General features: G+C 36.4%; 1 protein-coding gene across 1 annotated transcript in view; it reads left to right on the forward strand.

Annotated features, from left to right (window-relative positions):
* Window positions 1-9,966: 9,966 nt before the first annotated feature.
* The window catches only part of SCN7A (sodium voltage-gated channel alpha subunit 7), a 60,955-nt gene continuing 50,326 nt past the window's right edge, over window positions 9,967-20,595 (forward strand). Inside the window, exons 1-6 of the mRNA XM_068968455.1 lie at window positions 9,967-10,065; window positions 12,336-12,611; window positions 15,122-15,234; window positions 15,585-15,674; window positions 16,676-16,804; window positions 18,213-18,304. Of these exons, the coding sequence (XP_068824556.1) occupies window positions 9,967-10,065; window positions 12,336-12,611; window positions 15,122-15,234; window positions 15,585-15,674; window positions 16,676-16,804; window positions 18,213-18,304 (799 nt within the window). The remainder of the gene's footprint in view (window positions 10,066-12,335; window positions 12,612-15,121; window positions 15,235-15,584; window positions 15,675-16,675; window positions 16,805-18,212; window positions 18,305-20,595) is intronic.

The following is a 20,595-nucleotide window of genomic DNA, read 5'->3' on the forward strand; positions in this document are numbered from 1 at the left end:
ACAAGGGGTAATTCAGAAATCCCAAAGGCCACTTTCACAAAGCAGTGGAAATTTTGAGAATACCTAGAAACATTGGGAACATTGAGTCCTTTAGAATATTGAGTTAGACCACTTTCCTAGACTCACTGGGAGGGAACCAAAGCAGTTGTTTTCTTAGAAGATTCAAGTAAGACTATTTAGGGTAGAATTAGCTTAACCTTTTATGTTCCTGGCGATTGGGCTTTCTGTTGCCTTTATCACTGTCAGAATAGTATTTTTTGTTGAGCCTGGAGACCCTCATTGGGATCCTATACGCAGTGATCTGCATCCCTTCTTGGTATTTCAGCTGCCACTAAGCTTCCTGTTCGTTGTTCTTAGACAATTTGCAATCAGATGCAGATAGACTGTGAACTGATGCTGGCCGTGACTTCCTATTGTGTGTATTGACTGTATCACTCTGAAGTTTAAGGTCCTTGACTGTGCTTCTTTCTTCAAAAGGAGAGATATTAATTCTCATTGTTGGAAAATTTAATGAACTCTCTGTAGAATCCAGACCTACTAGTGTTGGAAATGATTTTAATTTGCATCTCTTTTGCTTTGAAATAATAATTTTCAGAGATAACCAAGATAACTTGATTCTTATTTGTTTACAAGTCTGTCTCCTATTGCCTTTAAATTCAGTAACTATAATTTATTAATATTTACAGCACTGATACCTAGCTCAGTACTTGGCACTTAATAAATACATGTTCCACAAATGACTGATAAATATATGAATGTCAAAAGCAAACATTATTAAACTTATTGCCCTATATGGTTAAACTTATTGCCCTACATGACATGTCAAACTGCAGTAACAATCTTTAAAGGAAAATTAGAGCTCACTTTTAAAAAACATAGCTGAAACCAAAAAGCTAAAGTATAGAATTATAAACATATATGATTGTAGATATATTTTTGAAAGTGCTTGCAACCACTTTCTGCAACATGTGCTGTGCTTAGTTGCTCAGTCGTGTCCAACTCTTTGCAACCGCATGGACTGTAGCCAGGCTTCTCCGTCCCTGAAGATTCTCCAGGCAAGAATACTGGAGTGGGTTGCCAAATCTTCCCAATCCAGGGGTCGAACCCAGGTTTCCCACACTGCAGGCAGATTCTTTACCATCTGAGCCACCAGGGAAGTCTTCTGCAAGGTAACATATTCCAATAATGTGTTAACAAAGGGTCTGAGATGGGTTAGGACAAAGAAACAAAGGGAGGATAGAGTTGAGCAATCAGGAAATCTGAAGCCACCAAAAAGCCCAGAACTGGGACCTGAAGTAAGTCAATCCTAAGTTAGGCACACATATTTTTGTTGTTCAGTCTCCCAGTCATGTCCAACTCTTTGCGACACCTTAGACTGCAGCACACCAGGCCTCCCTGTCCCTCACCATCCTCCAGAGATTTGCCCAAGTTCATGTCCATTGCATCGGTGATGCCATCCAGCCATCTCATCCTCTGACATCCTCTTCTCCTTCTTTCCCAGCATCAAGGATTTTTCCAGTGAATCAGCTGTTCACATCAGACGACCAAAATACTGGAGCTTCAACTTCAGCATCAGTCTTTCCAACAAGTGTTCAGGATTGATTTCCCTTGAGCTTGACCAGTTTGATCTCTTTGTTGTCCAGGGAACGTTCAGGAGTCTTCTCCAGCACCACAGTTCAAAGGCATCAACTCTTTGGCATTCTGCCTTCTTTATGGTCCAGGTCTCACAAGCATACATGACCATTGGGAAAACCATAACCTTGACTGTATGGACAGTTGTTGGCAGAGTAATATCTCTGCCTTTCAACACACTGTCTAAGTTTCTCATTGCATTCCTTCCAAGAAGCAGTTGTCTTCTGATTTCATGGCTCCAGTCACCATCCGCAGTGATTTTAGAGCTCAAGAATAGGAAATCTGTTACTATTTCCACCTTTTCCCCTTCTCTTTGCATGAAGTAATGGGGCTGGATGCCTTGATCTTAGTTTTTTTAATATTTAGTTTTAAGCTGGCTCTTTCACTGTCCTTCTTTACCCCTCATCAAGAGACTCTTTAGTTCCTCTTTACTCTCTGCCATTAGACTGGTATCATCCACATATCTGAGGCTGTTGAGGTTTCTCCCGCCTATCTTGATTCCAGCTTGTAACTCATCCAGCCCAGCACTTCTCATGATGTGCTCAGCATATAGGTTAAACAAACAGCATGACAGCAGACAGCTCTGTCATACTCCTTTCTCAATCTTGAACCAGTCAGTTGTTCCATACAGGATTCTAACTCCTGCTTCGTAACCTGTATACAGGTTTCTCAGAAGACAGGTAAGATGGTGTGGTATTCCCAGCTCTTAGAGAGCTTTCCACAGTTTCTTATGCTCCACAGCCTTTAGTGTAGTCATTGAAACAGAGACAGGTGTTTTTCTGAAATTCCCTTGCTTTCTCTATGATCCAGCAAATGTTGGCAACTTGATCTCTGGTTCCTCTGCCTTTTCTAAACCCGGTTTGGACATCTGGAAGTTCTTCATTTGCATATGCTAAAGCCTAGCATGAAAGATTTTAAGCATGACCTTACCAGCATGGGAGATGAGTGCAGCTGTTGGATAATTGGCACATTCTTTGATACTACCCTTCTTGGGAATTGGGATGAGGGTTGACCTTTTCCAGTCCTGTGACCACTGCTGGGTCTTCTAGATTTGCTGGCATACTGAATGCAACACTTTGATGACATCATCCTTTAGGGTTTTGAATGGCTCTCCTGGAATTCCATCACATCCACTAGCATTATTAATAGCAGTGCTTTCTAAGGCCCTCTTGACTTCACACTCCAGAATGTCTGGTTCTGGGTGACTGACCACACCATCTTAGTAATCTGGTTCACTAAGATCTTTTTTGTACAGAGGAAAGACATGTATTCTTTCCATGTCTTCTTGATCTCTTCAATGTCTACTAGGTCTCTGCTGTTTCTCTCCTTATTGTGCCCATCTTTGGGCAAAGTGTTCCCTTGATACTTCTAATTTTCCCAAATAGATGTCTAGTCTTTCTTCTGTTTTATGCACTGTTCATTGAAGAAGGCCTTCTTGTCTCTCCTTGCTAGTCTTTGGAACTCTGCATCTAATTGTATGTATCTTTCACTTTCTCCCTTGCTGTTCACTTCTCTTCTTTTTTTCCAGTTATTTGTAAAGCCTCCTCTGACAACCAGTTTGTCTTCGTGCTTTTCTTTCTCTTTGGGATAGTTTTGTTCACTGCCTCCTGTGCAATATTTTGGACCTCAGCCCATAGTTCTTCAGGTGCATTGTTTACTAGATCTAATCCTTTGGATCTATTTATTACATCCACTGCATATTCATAGGGGGTTTGATTTAAGTCATACGTGGCTGGCCTACTGGTTTTCCTGGTTTTCTTTAGCTTAAGCCTGAATTTTGCTATGAGAAGTTGATGATCTGAGCCATAGTCAGCTCCTAGTCTTGTTTTTGCTGACTGTATACAGCTTCTCAATCTTTGGCTACAAAGAATGTAATCAATTTGATTTTGGTATTGACCATGTTTTGATGTTCATGTGTAAAGTCATCTCTTGTGTTGTTGAAAAAGGGTGTTTGCTATGACCAGTGCATTCTCTTGGAAGAATTCAGTTAGCCTTTGCACTGCTTCATTTAGCCATTCTCTCCTCCAGGGAATCACATTTAGTCAGAATTCTCTGCTATGACCTGTCCATTTTGGGTGGCCCTACACAGCATGGCTTGCTTATAGCTTCATTGAGTTATGCAAGCCCCTTCACCATGACAAGGCAGTGATCTCTGAAGGAGTTGGCACACACAATGAGGAGAGTTAACCAAAACTGACTAAACCCTGGGCAGAACACAACTGTAGAGAGTGTAAATACAAGAGCCAAAAATCAAATCATTTAAGTCAGGAAAGGGTGAAACAATCTCAGGGGCAAGAAAAAGTTGGATTAAAGAAAATGTTAGCTATACTGGAGTAAAGACATTCCAACACAGGAAAAATCCAAGAATATAAATTAGTTATGCAGCAAGTGGAGTGAAGGCTGAACCAATTTTGGCAGCTAGAGCTTATATACACACGGGAATACAGTAGCTATTTTCATCATATGTTTGATCTGCCCTAATAGCTGCCTTTCAGTCAGTCCTCACATGTAGAAATATTTCTATTGTCCTCATATGTAGAAATATTTCTAGCTGCGCCACTTTAAATCATCAGGTAATAAATGTGGCATGTTTTGAATTATACTTGTGACAGTCCAAACTTGAGTTGACTTTGATACAGTTCTTGCCAAAATCTTACTTTAGCAATTCAGTTTTTTAGAAAAGCAGTCTAATGGACAGATTAACTATTAATCTTTCTATATTTTTCAGGCATTTGTACTATATTAAGATCACTCACCAGAAAACACGGTGCCTGGATCATACTTCATAAATTCCCCACAGAAATGCTTTTACTGAATTATGATTTAATGATTAATAATTTACAGTCTGCACTCAGCTGTCTAAAAGTTATATGCAAGCCAGTTTCATTTGATTAAGTGCCTGCATTTCTTTGTCGTACTATAGAAGCCAGTGTCCACTATCTATTTATTCATCTAGTCAACAACCATGTAGTCTCACTCAACATCAAAATTATGACTAAAGAAGTCCTTTGGTATAACTGACAGCGTAGGGAGAGAGAATTAACAGTGCTAGTCAGTACTGTGGAGCAGGCTTACGCATATAGTCTGGTTTCACATTGATAACCCTGTGAGATACATGAGGGGCTCCGAAGTTTACCATGAAAGTCTCATAGCTAGTAGGTGGCAGACTGAGGAACCAAAGATTGTTGTGCTGTGAAGGGATAACAGAAAGAAAAATATTATATTTGGACTATACATACAGAATGTGTGTGTGTATGTTAGTCACTCAGTCATGTCGGACTCTTTTTCAACCCCATGGACTATAGCCTGCCAGGCTCCTCTGTCCATGGGATTTCCCAGGCAAGAATACTGGAGTGGGTAGCCTTTCCCTTCTCGAGGGGATCTTCCCCACCCAGGGATCAAACCTGGGTCTCCTGCGTTGGAGTCAGATTCTTCGCTATCTGAGGAACCAGGGAAGCCCATACAATCAAAGTACTGACTGACAAATTAAAGTTTGAGGTTTCTATGGATGGTGTCCAAAAATATTTTCATTAATGGTAGCATCTTTGCAATAAGTTTATGACATCCCTTTGTATCTACTTTTAAGGACAATAGTTTTTATACACATAAACTTAATAATATTTCTTAGCAGTTAGAATGTATCCTTAAAAATATAAAAGAAACATTTTTACTTAATATGAAATGATATTTGTAAAATGCTTTTGATTTCATTCATTCAGTGCTGCATAGGTTTAGTTTATCTAATATTTAGCCCAAACTTTTAGGTCATATAATACTCTGTGAAAATTCTATTCAAAGATTCTAGGATTAGAAAGTTCTAAGACTGTAAGGTTGCAGTCAATGAATAACTCATCTATACATGGAATGATTTTAATTTTATCAACATTCTGATCCCATTTGAAGACCTTCCAGTTTACATGCATGCCTTTTGGGTGTGGTCATGGAATACAGCAGAAGAGAGAGTAATTGCCGCCTCCATTTTCCTTCAGTATACATAAAGGTTATATTAACTTTCTTGATAGACAAAATCAGCATTGATTTATATTGCAATTACTATTAAGTAAATCCCTTTGGCACTTTCCTCTGCTACAAAAATATACTGACTGCATTTGTGCAGACAGGTTGTTTTGGTTCAAATTTCAAAACCTGATGTGTATTACCGCTATACTGTGATTCTATTAAATTTGACCAATCATTCTAAGATATAAAATTATATCACAGTTAAAGATTTTTATTTACTTTGAACCTATTATGTGCCAACCACTGTATTAGGCATTTCATTCACATTATTTGATTTTATCCTTACTTAACCTGAATAGGATCCCAATTTTATGACTGACAGTTTCAAGAATATAAGTAATTTAACTGAGACCTCTAAGAACAGAACACAATTAGTAACAGAATTTAGGATTTCAATGTAGGTCTAATTCCCTAAGTTTGTGATTTTGTTTATACTAGCTTATAACCATGAGCCATTAAGGAATAATTTAAGGAACTCCATGTAAGGAGTCCAATTTTGAAAGCTTATTAAATTTTTTAAAGGAAGATTCTATGTGTAAGAGAAAACGTCAGTTGTTTGTAGTGTGTCTTCAGAAATTGTACTTATTCAAAGCATTTTGACTCCCTTCAACAAAATTTAATATGTGAGGTATTACTATGTTACTGTTGTTCATTCATTCATGCTTGCCTGGCTCTGGCACCCCATGAATGACAGCATGCCAGGCTTCCCTGTCCTTCACTATCTCCCAGAGTTTGCTCAAACTCATGTCCTTTGAGTTACTGATGCCATCCAACCATCTTACCCCACTCTGTCACCCTCTTCTCCTCCTGCCCTCAATCTTTCCCAGCATCTGAGTCTTTTCCAATGAGTTGGCTCTTTGCATCAGGTGGCCAAAGTATTGAAGCTTCAGCTTCAACATCAGTCCTCCCAGTGAATATTCAAAGTTGGTTTCCATTAGGATTAACTGGGTTGGTCTCCTTGCTCTTCAAAGGACTCTCACGAGTCTTCTTCAACACCACAGTTTGAAAGCATCAGTTCTTTGACACTCAGCCTTCTTTATGGTCCAACTCTCACATTCATATATGACTACTGGAAAAACCATAGCTTTGACTATATGGACCTTTTTTGGCAAGGTGATGTCTCTGCTTTTTAATACCCTGTCTAGGTTTATCATGCCTGGAAAATCCCATGGACGGAGGAGCCTGGTAGGCTGCAGCCTATGAGGTCGCTGAAGAGTCGGACACAGCTGAGCGACTTCACTTTCATGCATTGGAGAAGGAAATGGCAACCCACTCCAGTGTTCTTGCCTGAAGAATCCCAGGGATGGGGGAGCCTGGTGGGCTGCAGTCTATGGGGTCACACAGAGTCAGACACAACTGAAGTGACTTACCAGTAGCAGCTAGGTTTATCATAGCTTTTCTTCCAAGGAGCAAATATCTTTTAATTTCAAGGCTACAGTCACCATCTGCAGTGATTTTAGAGCCCAAGAAAATAAAGTCTGTCACTATTTCCATTTTTTCCCTGTCTATTTGCCATGAAGTGATGGGACCAGATGCCATGATCTTTGATTTTTGAATGTTGAGTTTTATTTTTTTTATTTTAAATTTTTATTTTTACTTTATTTTGCTTTACAATACTATATTGGTTTTGCCATACATTGACATGAATCAGCCACGGGTGTACATGAGTTCCCAATCCTGAACCCCCCTCCCACCTCCCACCCCATATCATCTCTCTGGATCATCCCCGTGCACCAGCCCCAAGCATCCTGTATCCTGTATCGAACATAGACTGGCGATTCGTTTCTTACCTGATAGTATACGTTTCAATGCCATTCTCCCAAATCATCCCACCCTCTCCCTCTCCCACCGAGTCCAAAACTCCATTCTATACATCTGTGTCTCTTTTGCTGTCTCGCATTACCATCATTTCGGTCATTCTAAATGGGTCATCATTACCATCTTTCTAAATTCCATATATATGTGTTAGTATACTGTATTGGTATTTTTCTTTCTGGCTTACTTCACTCTGTATAATAGGCTCCAGTTTCATCCACCTCATTAGAACTGATTCAAATGTATTCTTTTTAATGGCTGAGTAATACTCCATTGTGTATATGTACCACAGCTTTCTTATCCATTCATCTGCTGATGGACATCTAGGTTGTTTCCATGTCCTGGCTATTATAAACAGTGCTGCAATGAACATTGGGGTACACGTGTCTCTTTCAATTCTGGTTTCCTCAGTGTGTATGCCCAGCAGTGGGATTGCTGGGTCATAAGGCAGTTCTATTTGCAATTTTTTAAGGAATCTCCACACTGTTCTCCATAGTGGTTGTACTAGTTTGCATTCCCACCAACAGTGTAAGAGGGTTCCCTTTTCTCCACACCCTCTCCAGCATTTATTGCTTGTAGACTTATGGATCACAGCCATTCTGACTGGTGTGAAATGGTACCTCATTGTGGTTTTGAGCCAGCATTTTCACTCTCCTCTTTCCATGTCTGGTTCTAACTGTTGCTTCTTGACCTGCATACATGTTTCTCAGAAGGCAGGTAAGGTGGTCTGGTATTCCCATCTCTTTAAGAATTTTCTAGTTTGTTGCAATTCACACAGTGAAAGGCTTTGGTGTAATCAGTGAAGCAGAAGTAGATGTTTTTCTGGAATTCCCTTAGTTGTTCTATGATCCAGTGCATGTTAGCAATTTGATCTCTTGTTCCTCTGCCTTTTCTAAATCTAGCTTGTACATCTGGAAGTTCTTGGTTCATGTACTGTTCAAGACTAGCTTGAAGGATTTTGAGCATTGTGTTTGTATGTGCATATGGTGTGTATAAAAAATTGGTAATGATAACCCTCTATGCGAGACAGCAAAAGAGACACAGATGTATAGAATGGAGTTTTGGACTCGGTGGGAGAGGGAGAGGGTGGGATGATTTGGGAGAATGGCATTGAAATGTATATTATCATGTAAGAAATGAATCGCCAGTCTATGTTCGATACAGGATACAGGATGCTTTGGGCTGGTGCATAGGGATGATCCAAAGAAATGGTATGGGGTGGAAGGTGGGAGGGGGGTTCAAGATTGGGAACTCATGTACACCCGTGGCTGATTCATGTCAATGTATGGCAAAACCAACACAGTATTGTAAAGCAAAATAAAGTAAAAATAAAAATTAAAAAAAATATTAATGGCCCTTTAATAAGTATTTTGTGCATGATTGAAGCAAGTTATTTGAAAAATAGGTAAATTTTTTGATGTGTAATTGTTAGTTTTCACTAATTTACAAAGAGGATTCCAAGTTGATATATGTTTATATTTCTATTCCTTATTTCTCTCTTTAAAATTGCTTAACACCTCATCCTTGCAATATTCTTTGAGAGTCTTGGGCATAAGCAGACATTGCTATTATGAAAATGTCCCTCTCTGTGGTCACAAATGACTGAACCAAGGGAAAATAAATCCATTGGATAGACTGAGTATCTTTTTTTTTACATTTTTGGAAATAGAATTTATAGGTGGGAGCTTAAATTGAAAAGTCAAATAAAGTTGAAGCAAGGGTGGCATTTTGTTCTATATACAGTCTTAGAAGTGAGCATAGAAAGTCATTCTTTGGATACCTAATGCAATAGGAATTAAAAGAAAAGCCAAGAAAACTGTGATGTCATGAAAGGTATAAGGAGTTGTCCCAGTGATTATTTTCCATTTTTATATTTCAGGATTAAGAAATGGACTACGTGTCCTCTCCTTGGGTGTCTGGAGATTATCGTTTGCATAGTTAAAATATCTCTTACAAACCACTTTTTTAAAGCTGGTACTAGTTTGATTCTCACAATGATTTATACTCCATTGTTGTTAACCAAGTAATTTTTTTTCTTACTTTCCACTAATAGCAAGTAATGGATTCAACTATTAAAAAACTCAACAGAGGAAAACTCTGGATTAGTATATCTGTGTGTATGTGATTTCTGTCTTATGACATACCATATCAATAGGATAAATTTACCTAAGGTTGGCACTATAAGAGACAAAATATATATACAGAAAATGCTGCAATATCAAGTACAAAATTTCTGATCATTGTTTGCAATAGTAGAATTTCAATAGTCGGTTAGTTGTCACTGAGAAGAGTCACTTGAAGAGTTGGTTTTGACAGAAATTGGGCTGGAAAAAATCAGCAAAAGAACATATTTCTATGTAAAAGGAAATAATAAGTTTCATAAATGGAGAATTGATACATGAAATTATATTTAATGAAGACTAATTCAAGTGGCCTGTAGAATAACTTGAAATAGATAAAGACTAGAATTGAGAAAAACCTGTAAAGACTACTAGAGCAATGATGCCAGGAGCCAGCGTGAGGAATCCCACCCGTGACAAGGTCATGCGGCAGAGATCTGATGGGCAAGGCGAGTTAGATCTCAGGGTGCCCCCCCTGGTATTTCCTGAGCATGTACTCCAAAAACCAAAAATCTGCTGGCCTTTGTGCTCTGCTTTTCCACTCTTCTGACTCTCTGGAAAAAGTCAACTCGGGGCTTTAGTCTTCTGCATTTGAAAGGGATGTTTCAGTTAAACCCCCTCTGATAACTCTCTAGCTTGCCTAACAGGTTCCCCGGACCTCTTACAGCTTGTGAATTGGTTACAGCCCCCAACCTCGAGAGGCACAAAGCTTAAAAGCATCTTAAAGATACAGAGCCTTTTCTAAAGAGCTAAAATCATATTGGTGACGGATTTTCACTGTTGACTCAATGATTGCCGCCAGGCCTCCATATTCTTTATCTTTTAGGCACCTGGGAGGATGTTAATCAATGTAAATGGGATATGAAAAAAGATATATAGTAGTTTTGATGTTAGCAACACTAGACTTTTGAGTTAATTACTTTTCTTTTGTTATAAATCACTGTACTCCTTTTACTTGTTATAAATTGCGGTATCTTTGCTATGTAAGAATGTAACTTTATTTAGTGTTTTTTGAGAGTGGCACCAGACTTTGGGAAGATCAACACAAATAAGTCTTCTGATCAGAAGACTTTCTTATCAGAAAAAAAGGCTGTAAAATGTTAATTGGCCTTTTGGCTGGAAGATTATGTAAATCACCTAAGACTTGTGAATACAACTAGGTATGCAGAGAGAAAAGCCTGGTTTTGATAAGAGTCTGGGCTGCTAATGCTGCATAATTTTGTATTACCCATTGATCTCTATGTGCAATCAAAAAGGTATAAAAGGCCTTTCTGGACAATAGGGGATGGGCCAGTCGCTGGACTGGTTTCCCCCGTGTCTTCTCTTTACTCTAATTTCTGGCTGAATTCCCATCTGGGGCGTGGAGGCTCACCATGTCAACTTACTTGCCCCAACTTCTAAGATCCACGTGAGAGGGAACCCAAGGTGGGGCACCCCCCACTATTGAAGAGGACACCAGTGGCCTAACGTAGATGGTGCAAGCTCCTTGTCTGGAAATTTATTGGCTTTCCACGTAAACCAAGTTATTCAGCCTCTTTTCTCCACTTAGTTTTCCTACTACACTATTTCTTCTTAATCTAATCTTATATTTATAAATAAATAAGTTTTTTCCTCACTAACGCCGTCCCCGCTTCGAATTCCCTGGATCCACAGGGGCTGGACTCCGGCACAAGCCAGAGATAGAATTACAAAGATGGCTACCTTGATGTAGGTATATGAACAATGAATAATATTTAAATAGCTGATGGAAAACTATCGTAAGAAAATTAGTTTTTTCTAAGGAGTTAGTGACAAAGAAAAACATTTTATGAGTAATTTTAAAAGTAATGAGTTTATGTGTAATTTTACAATGACTGTTAGGTTAAAGAGTAGTTTTAGTCTTGGGAAAAAACAACAAATTTTGTTTTCACTTGTTGAATTGCTGTCATTAGTGGATTGACACACAGATGACTGAGGGAAGGGAGTGTTTTGGGAAATGTACTTGGTGAATACCTATTTATAGTAGTTAAAAGTCTGTGTTTGCCTGTGTATTTACTGAAAAGATGAGGGAAAAGAGGGAAAAGCAAAACTTTAAAGGATCTCAAAGTTGAAATTTTGGGGGGAAAACTAAGTCAAAGGAAGTGATCAGAGCTGTAGGAAGAGCTATGGAAGAGTGGGTCACAGAGCCAGTGAAAATTGAGTTTAGAGGAGGAAAGTCTAGTCAGTGACTAAATATAGCTGAGGGTGAAATGACTGGGTTTGGTCTTCCAACAATCTGTAGCCACTTTAGAACTTTTTCATTACAGGGGAGAAACTGAAATGCAGATTTTAGCAGAAGAAAGAGGATTCAATGGATGAGTAAATGAAATAGAATGAGTTATTGATGAAATTACAAATTGTCTAATATTAAGGGAAACAAAACCAAGTTTAACTCAGTCGTGTCCGACTCTTTGCAACCCGGTGGACTGTAGCCCACCACGCTCCTCTGTCCATGGGATTTTCCAGGCAAGAGTACTGGAATGGGTTTCCATTTCCTTCTCCAGAGGATCTTCCCAACCCAGAGATCGAACTTGGGTCTCCTGCATTGTAAGCAGGACACTTTACCGTCTGAGCCACCAGGGAAGTCCTAATATTAAAGGAAACAAAACCAAGCTTAATAACTCAGATTTCTCTTAAATGCAGGACTTTTCATTGAGTGCATTGTTTGCCATTCTCTTTCATTCATACCCTAGCCTTTTGTACTTTAATTTTTTTCTATATTATATCCAGATCTTATATAGAAATGAAGAAAATACTTTTCTTGCAGGGGCAAAATTGAAAATGGCTTCCCCAGAACCTAAGAGCCTGGTCCCTTTCACCAGAGAGTCTCTTGAAGTTATGGAACAGCATAGTGCTAAAAAGCCCAGTGAGGAAGACAAAGAAGATTTAAAGCCGAACAGTGACTTGGAAGTTGGAAAAGAGCTTCCATTTGTTTATGGAAATCTTCCTCAAGCAATGGTGTCAGAGCCATTGGAAGATGTGGACCCATACTACACTAATAAAAGGGTAAGGATTAATTAAGTTTACTGTGACTATATTTTTATTCGTTTTCCAGACATGCAAAAAACTGTAACTGAGAAAGAATGAGAAAAGACAGAAGAATAAGTGAAGAGGTAATTTTAAGTTACAGAAAACTAGACAAGAAATTTCACACATATTTGAGATTTTTGTCAAAACTGATTATTTGCCTGGTAGATTAGTTTGTTTGGGATAACTGTACTTTGTATGTAATAAGCTATACTGGCATACCTTAATGTTTCATTTTATGGGAGCATGATGGTTGGCTACTTAAGGGTATTGATTTTAAAATAACTATAATATAAAATTTCAATTGTATGTACACTGGTTTCAACTGTTTAACTTGATGTGCTTACTCAGTAGTTAGGGAAGTAAAACCAAACTATATTTCATTCATAAATTGTATTCACTCATACAGTCACATCCTATCTTATTCCCAGAATGATCTGAGAAAATTACTAAATATTTGACAATTCAGCAAGAAGCACAAAATGATTAAAAACAATTATGCTTAGAAAAGACAGATCTGTGTGGACTGACAAAACTGGAATAATCTTGAATTACAGGTTCAGGAACACTTCAGTTTTTATAAGGCAAAAATCTTCTATGAACAGGCAAGAGCAGAGATTAATTCTGAAATAAGGAAGAGATGGGCAGATGATAGAACTGGAACCCTGTAGTTGTAAATTGTGGGAAATAAGATGAGATAATGGAGACAACAACATGGCTTTAACGTGATGGCCAAAGTACTGATATGATCAATGCAGTATTTAAATAAGATTAATCTAGAGACCTCTACATTACTATTTCATGGTAGTGATAGAATCAGAAAGATGAAATAGGAGAGAGACTAATCCAGGCCTGAAGTCCAGAAGTCTGGATTCTAAGAGTGCCTTGGAGACAGAGGTAACACACTTGAGAAGAAACAGCAGGATTTGAAGACTGTTTAATAATGCCAAGGTTCTGAGCTTGAAAGCTTCTGACAAAAATGAAGTAATTATTAAAAAGGTCAAACTTGGGGAAGGTAAGAATTAACCCCATTTTGGACAAATGTAATTTGATATTCTTTGATATTGTAGTGAATCCAGTACTTTTACCAAATGAGTGAAAAGAAAATGAATCAGTCCCAGGTGGCACAAGGGGTGAAGACCCCACCTGTCAATGCAGGAGATGTAAGAGAGGCGAGTTCGATCCCCGGATAAGGAAGATCCCCAGGAGGAAGGCATGGCAACCTTCCACTCCAGTATTCTTGCCTGGAGAATCCCAAGACAGAGGAGCCTGGCGGGCTACAGTCCATAGCGTTGCAGAGTCAGACATGACTGAAGGGACTTAGCATGCATGCTGGCTGGAAGGCAAAGAGATCATTCTGTTAATCACAACTCTTTCAAATACTTTGCATGGTGGAAGCATGTTGACATTTTACAGTATAAATGTATATATTAAAAAGATTCCAATATCCTTATATGCCTTTTATGCTATACATTATATAATGTTATTATATTGTAGTCTATATAATGTTTGCAATGTGTAGTATGAGGGCTTCCCTGATAGTGCATGGGTTCAGTCATTGGGTCAGGAAGATCCCTTGGAGAAGGAAATGGCAACCAACTCCAGTATTCTAGCCTGGGAAATTCCATGGACAAAGGAGCCAGGCAGGGCTACAGTCCAAGGGGTTGCAAAAGAGTCAGATGGGATTTAGGACTAAACAACAACAACAGCAATGTATAATATGGTTATGCATACAGCACATGAATGAATTTTCCAAATGGATATGTATGTATAACAAAAGTGCATATATGTGTGTGTATATAATTCTGTGTGTTTATATATACACATACATACACACATATATTATGTGTATCTGTATTTTACACACATATATCTTCACATATACACACACATATATATATATAAGTGCTTTTTAAGATGTTTCTGATTTTCCTTTTTTTGGGGGGGTTAATAGTTCAATATACCAACAGATTAGTTTTACATGATATAAATTTTTGTGTTAAATATGTCAATGATAACATACAAGTATGGTTATATACAATAGAAAATCACTGATAACTAAGATAATGTTTGCATGCATTGGGTGGGTCACTTTTACTACTGCAGTCTCATACCTTATTTGCTTCAAAATAAAATTAACTTATTTTACATTGATTGAATTTTAGCATGCTAAAGTGGATACTCTTGAGCCATCAAGCTACAGATTTCTTTCTATTACATCAATTCTGCAGGGAAACTTAAGGATTGGTGTGTGGCAAATTATTTTCTTAGGTAGAACACTGGCAAAAAATATGTGGTAGATAAGCCTAAATATGAATAAAACTAGTTTAAAAACCTTTCCATTTGACTTAATCTGTAAATGGATATCAAAATTTAAGTATAAATGTTAGACTTCATGACTGAAATGGTCATTGGAAAATGTTGCATAATTGATAAAATCATAAATCTCAGTTCTAATTTCACTTGATTTTCATTTTTTCTTCTTATAGACTTTCATAGTATTAAATAAAAAGAGAACAATATTCAGATTCAATGCTACCTGGTGTACATTGTCTCCTTTCAATTCAATTAGAAGAGCAACCATTAAGATTTTGGTACATCCATATCCTTTTCTGTTGGTTTTAAACTGTACTAACATCAAATGCAATTATTCTATTCAAATATTGCTGCAGTCTTTTTCTCTTTTTAATTAAAATATCATTTTATGTCAAACTGAAATCTTGGTTATAATTCCAATGTGTTCCATATTTGAAAGTACATTTAAAATGTATTTTCTAGTGCACACAAGTAGTGATAGCAAATCTTAATCCTCATTGCTTTTCAATATAAATAGTACATTTTTTGAAACTTAAGAAACTATGTGATCTCATGTGTGTACATACATATAAACAGATTATAGAAATGTATTTTAAACATTATTTTTATTACTATTGTTCCTTGACTGTAACTTACCTTTTTCCGACTATTCATTTTGGTTAGCGTCCTGACTGACTGCATGTTTATGTCTATGACTGATTTTCCAAAATGGGGGCCAGCATTTCAGTAAGTTATATAATTTTATTATGTATAATTGCATATGTGATTATATTTTATATTTAACACATTGTGTTATAGTACATTATATACTACATATTATGACATGGTACAAATTACTATTTATAATTTACATGTAATATACATTGTACATAATATAATACTTATACATATTTCACATTTGATGAATTTTCTGAATGAAATATATACACATATTGTCAATTTTAATGCTTTTCTTCCCATCATTACTCTTAATTGGATTTTAAATTCTTCTATTTCCCAGCATGTTAGGTTAACAAGATATAGATGCTTGAGCCTTTAGCTATATATGTGTTTGTGTCTGTGGCATCATGTAAGTGAGGCTTTATTTTTATTCTAATGATTGATATATTTCAGTGCTTCAGATTTTCTTTACTATTGCAGTCCCACACTAGATTTGTTTCAAACTCAGATAATGTTTATCCTGTCTATCTTTTTATTCCTTTCTGTTCTACTCCTGTTTCCTGAGGGGTATGAGTAGCTTACCTTACATTAGAATACAAAAATGGAAAGGCCCATTACGTTTTCTAGGGAAGACCTTCTTGATGCCACCCCTCAAGGTTTCTATTCTTAAAATTAGTTAACTTTGGAAGGTAAATATGTGTCATACTGATTCACTGTAAAAATTTTTGTATATGTAGATAATAAGTTCTTTCATACTTGCCTACATTTCAGTTACTTATTGCTGGACTCCCAATGTGGGATAAATTTGATATTTTGTATTTGTTCTTTACTTAAACATATATAAACATAACCCTGAGCTAAAATTTGTTGAAAAAAAATTGATAGCCAAATTTCATGGTTAATATTGTAAGACTCAGAAAGCCCTAACTAAAGCCCTATCCTATGGTTGTCTAGTTGGTTCATTGATTGCCAAATAATTATCATAGACATATATTTCAGAATTATGATATATTGGTTTCATTTTTAATATGAAAAGTCATGAAAATTATGTGAAATTTTTTCTGCAGGAATACTTTGCTTGGAATTTATACATTTGAAATACTTGTAAAACTCACTGCAAGAGGCATCTGGGCAGGACCTTTTTATTTCTTTGGTGATTCATGGAACTGGCTTGATTTCAGTGTAACTTTATTTGAGTGAGTACTCCTTTTAAGTTGCAAACATCATAATGTTTGCTTGCTAAGAAAATGCTTTTCATAAAGAAACATTGAGGTTGACAGAATTTTCTGCCTGTAAAAATTCTGTGAGTACAGAACAATTCATAAATCATAGACATAGTGAGTTCTCTTAGGCAGCTCCAACTGAACTAATCCTGACTATGCACTGAAAATTAAAGGAATGGGATATTATCTCTGTTTTCTACCTGAAGCAAAAACAATAGAGGTTGAATTTTTTGCATTCGAGGTAATTGTGTTCGGTGACCAGAAAATATCCTGGAGACTTAGGAGAGGATTCCAGCATATTTGACTCTGTTAATCTATCTTGCTTAAGAATAGTAAATATTCTAATTATCAGAATAAGGTATTTTATATACATGCACATTTTTCTAGAATGATACATTGAATTCTAATAATTGACATGTGTATTAATTTTTTTCAATCCTTCTATTTAATGTACTCTATTTTATGGCTAAAGAAATTGTCACAGGCATCAAACTCCTGTTAAAAATAATTTAAAGTAATACTCTATTTGTAGAGTTAGTGTCAATTTTTTTTTAAAGAAATAACCTTTATAAAGTACAGATTAGTTTCTTCCATGTTGTGAGCAGTCAAAAAATAGTAGCTAATATTGAAATTATTATCACTACTTCTGCTATCACTGGTATTATTTCTTTTCTTGCCATTGCTATTAGCTAAAACTTGGCTAATGCAACTAAGGGCTCTCAGTATGTGAAGGTGCTTTGCTATGAACTATACATTGATTAACTAATTTAATCTCCCCCAAGTCCTCAGAATTAGAAAGTACCCTTATCCTTACTTTTTACATTTGAGGAAACTGAGGCAAAATAGTCAAGTAATTTTTTCATATTACACAACTAGTCAATAGTAGAGCCTATATTTCAAGACCAGCAGTCTGGCTCTAGAGACTGTGTCCTTAACCAACATACACTTTGACTTCTGCTACCATCACCACCGTCATCATCATCACCATTACCATCATTATCAGCACCAGGAGTTTAAACACTTAAAATAAATCTTATTCCTTTCAAAAGCTTTGTATTTTATTATTTTAACTACATTTTCAAACCAATTAAGATTGCAAAATATGAACATAATATAGAGTATTGATGAAATTTTGACTACTCAAAGTGTCAAGCTTTTATAAACTCTCATAATTTGTAGATTAATGTTTACTTGATTACCTTGCACTGTAGAAATCTTTCCCTTCCAATCAATAATAAACCTATTTGCAAAATGCAATAAAGAAAGCAAGTGAACATTTTGATGTCTGGTTTTAGAAACAAGCTTCAAATATTATAAAAAGTCAAATGTCAGTAACGTAAACTCAATATGATTTCTAAACGACTTTAATTTAATTCCACAGGCATATTTCAAGATATTCACCTCTAAATTTCATTTCTGTATTTAGAATTGTGAGAAATTTGAGAATTTTGAAAATTATTCCTTTAAACCAAGGTAAGAAAAAGCATCGAGTTCTTTGTCTTCATTTTGTTTTATGTACTTCCATGTATTTTTTTGAACAGCCCTGCCATTGCTTGGAGAAATGTTAAGTTAAACAATGTTCCATCTTTGAAGTAAATGAATATAAGATCAAATATCAAATTTATTTGTCACTCCTGGAAGGGAAAGGAAAAAGAATACCACATTTGTTACTTATTTGAAGTGGTTTCAATGCTTATGATAACAAAATGTAGAGCTCAATCAAAATAAGTTACTTCTCTATTTTTTTACTTTAATTTTATGTCTTAAATATGAAATACTAAATTGTCCTTAGACTTCTGAATGAATTAGCAGTCCAGACAGTTTTCTAATCCATCCTCTTCTTTTCCTCATTGAATCTAAAAGCCAGTTGAAATGAACAAAGTTATATAAAATAAGTACCCTTTTACTCCCAGTGCTTGGATAGGATGTATTCTGCATGCCACAACATTCAAGAAGTTTCTGTTAAATAATGTACAGCCATGACCACATTGATGGAAGATGCTGAGGAGTAATTTACACATCCCATTCCTGAATATGTCTTAGGGAAGCCTACTAATACCTTCTCATTTGTTGTTCAGAATGAATAAAAACAATAAGATAGGAAAACTTCACTCAGAGGTTTTTTTTTTTTTTCTTTTGGCTGTTATGAGTCAGAGGTTTTATCAAATAGTTGAATGAATAAACCCATGAGCTAGTGTGATAACACCAAAATTAAGATCTGCAAGAAACATTCGTCCACTGGAACATCATGAAGATGGCCAGATACATGCATACTCTGTACCTGGAGTCCAGGCTGGGGAAAAGAGGGAAAACATTGGGGAAATGTGATAATAGATGCCTAACCTTGTGGATATGACTTCCCTCGTGGCTCAGACAGTAAAGCGTCTGCCTACAATGTGGAAGACCCGTGTTCAGTCCCTGGGTTGGAAAGATCAGCTGGAGAAGGAAATGGCAACCCACTCCAGTATTCTTGCCTGGAAAATCACATGGACGGAGGAGCCTGGTAGGCTACAGTCCATGGGGTTGCAAAGAGTCAGACACAGCTGAGTGACTTCACTTCACTTGTGGATATACTGAAACATTGACTAGTACACATTAAACAGGTGAATTGTATGGTTTATAAATTATATCTCAATAAACCTGTTTGATAAAAATGGTCTATGGCATGGTAGCTTCACCAAGCACAGTGAAGAAGCCAACAGTGAGAAATGTCCTTGCAGGAGTTTCCGCAGTCTTAGTTCTTTAACTGCTCCCCACAAATCACTGGAACATAAGTTGTATCACCTTCGTCTTCATCTTAGAATTAGAGGCAAAGATTATAGAGGAATTCAGGTAAAGCCAAGTAGAATACAGTAACTAGAATTGGGAGCATACAGGCTGGTATGAATTGCTCTTTTTTTTTTCAAAGGATAAAACAACCAAGGCACATAGTGGTTGTACAGTGTGTATGAAAATAAGGAAGAAAGGAAAACACACTATTCAAGAGAATGAAAATAATCCTTTTTCCTCTTAAAAATGTATTCTAAGGCATAAAGTGTAAGCCAGTTTATAAAAGTGAATATAATTGAGTTAAAATTGTCTGTCAAGATGTAGAGACTAGAGCTTCTTTGGGGTCCAAGTACTGGTTAACAATCTGCCTGCCAGTGTCCCCCTGCAGGGGACATGGATTAGATCCCTGGTCCAGGAGGATCCTAGACGGCACTGGGCAACTAAGCCCACGTGCCACAGCTAGAGAGTGGCTCCCTGCTCGCCATAACTAGAGAAAATCCATTGACCAAGCAGAGCCAAAATTAAAAATTAATTAATTAAAGAAATATACTTTAAAATTAAATCAGAAATAAGTTAGAATCCACAAAAGGTATATCTAAACTAAAACAAAATGAAAGTTTAAAAGTAAAAAGAAGGAAAAAGTTATACCAGGAAATCAAAATCAAAATTGACATATGGTTCAGAGCTTTGAATGGTAAATAGCAATGAATGGAAGATAGCAATGAAAATTATTAACAAATTTGAGTCTATAAAGTGTGATGGTGACTTATTTTTATCTTCAATTAAAATATTAACACTAAAATTAAAGCTCCATAAGAAGCTTGATTATATATATTCTGTATAGAATATATTTATGTCATAGTAATATTAATAACAATATTTGTATTTATATATGTATAAGTATATTTTAATTTATATGTATTCTATAATATCACTATTATTAATAAAATATTTGCATGAGTTTGTGTTTATATGCACACATACCTTCTTACTTA

This window comes from Capricornis sumatraensis, chromosome 3 (genome assembly GCF_032405125.1).
Source record: "Capricornis sumatraensis isolate serow.1 chromosome 3, serow.2, whole genome shotgun sequence".
In the NCBI taxonomy this organism is placed as follows: Eukaryota; Metazoa; Chordata; class Mammalia; order Artiodactyla; family Bovidae; genus Capricornis; species Capricornis sumatraensis.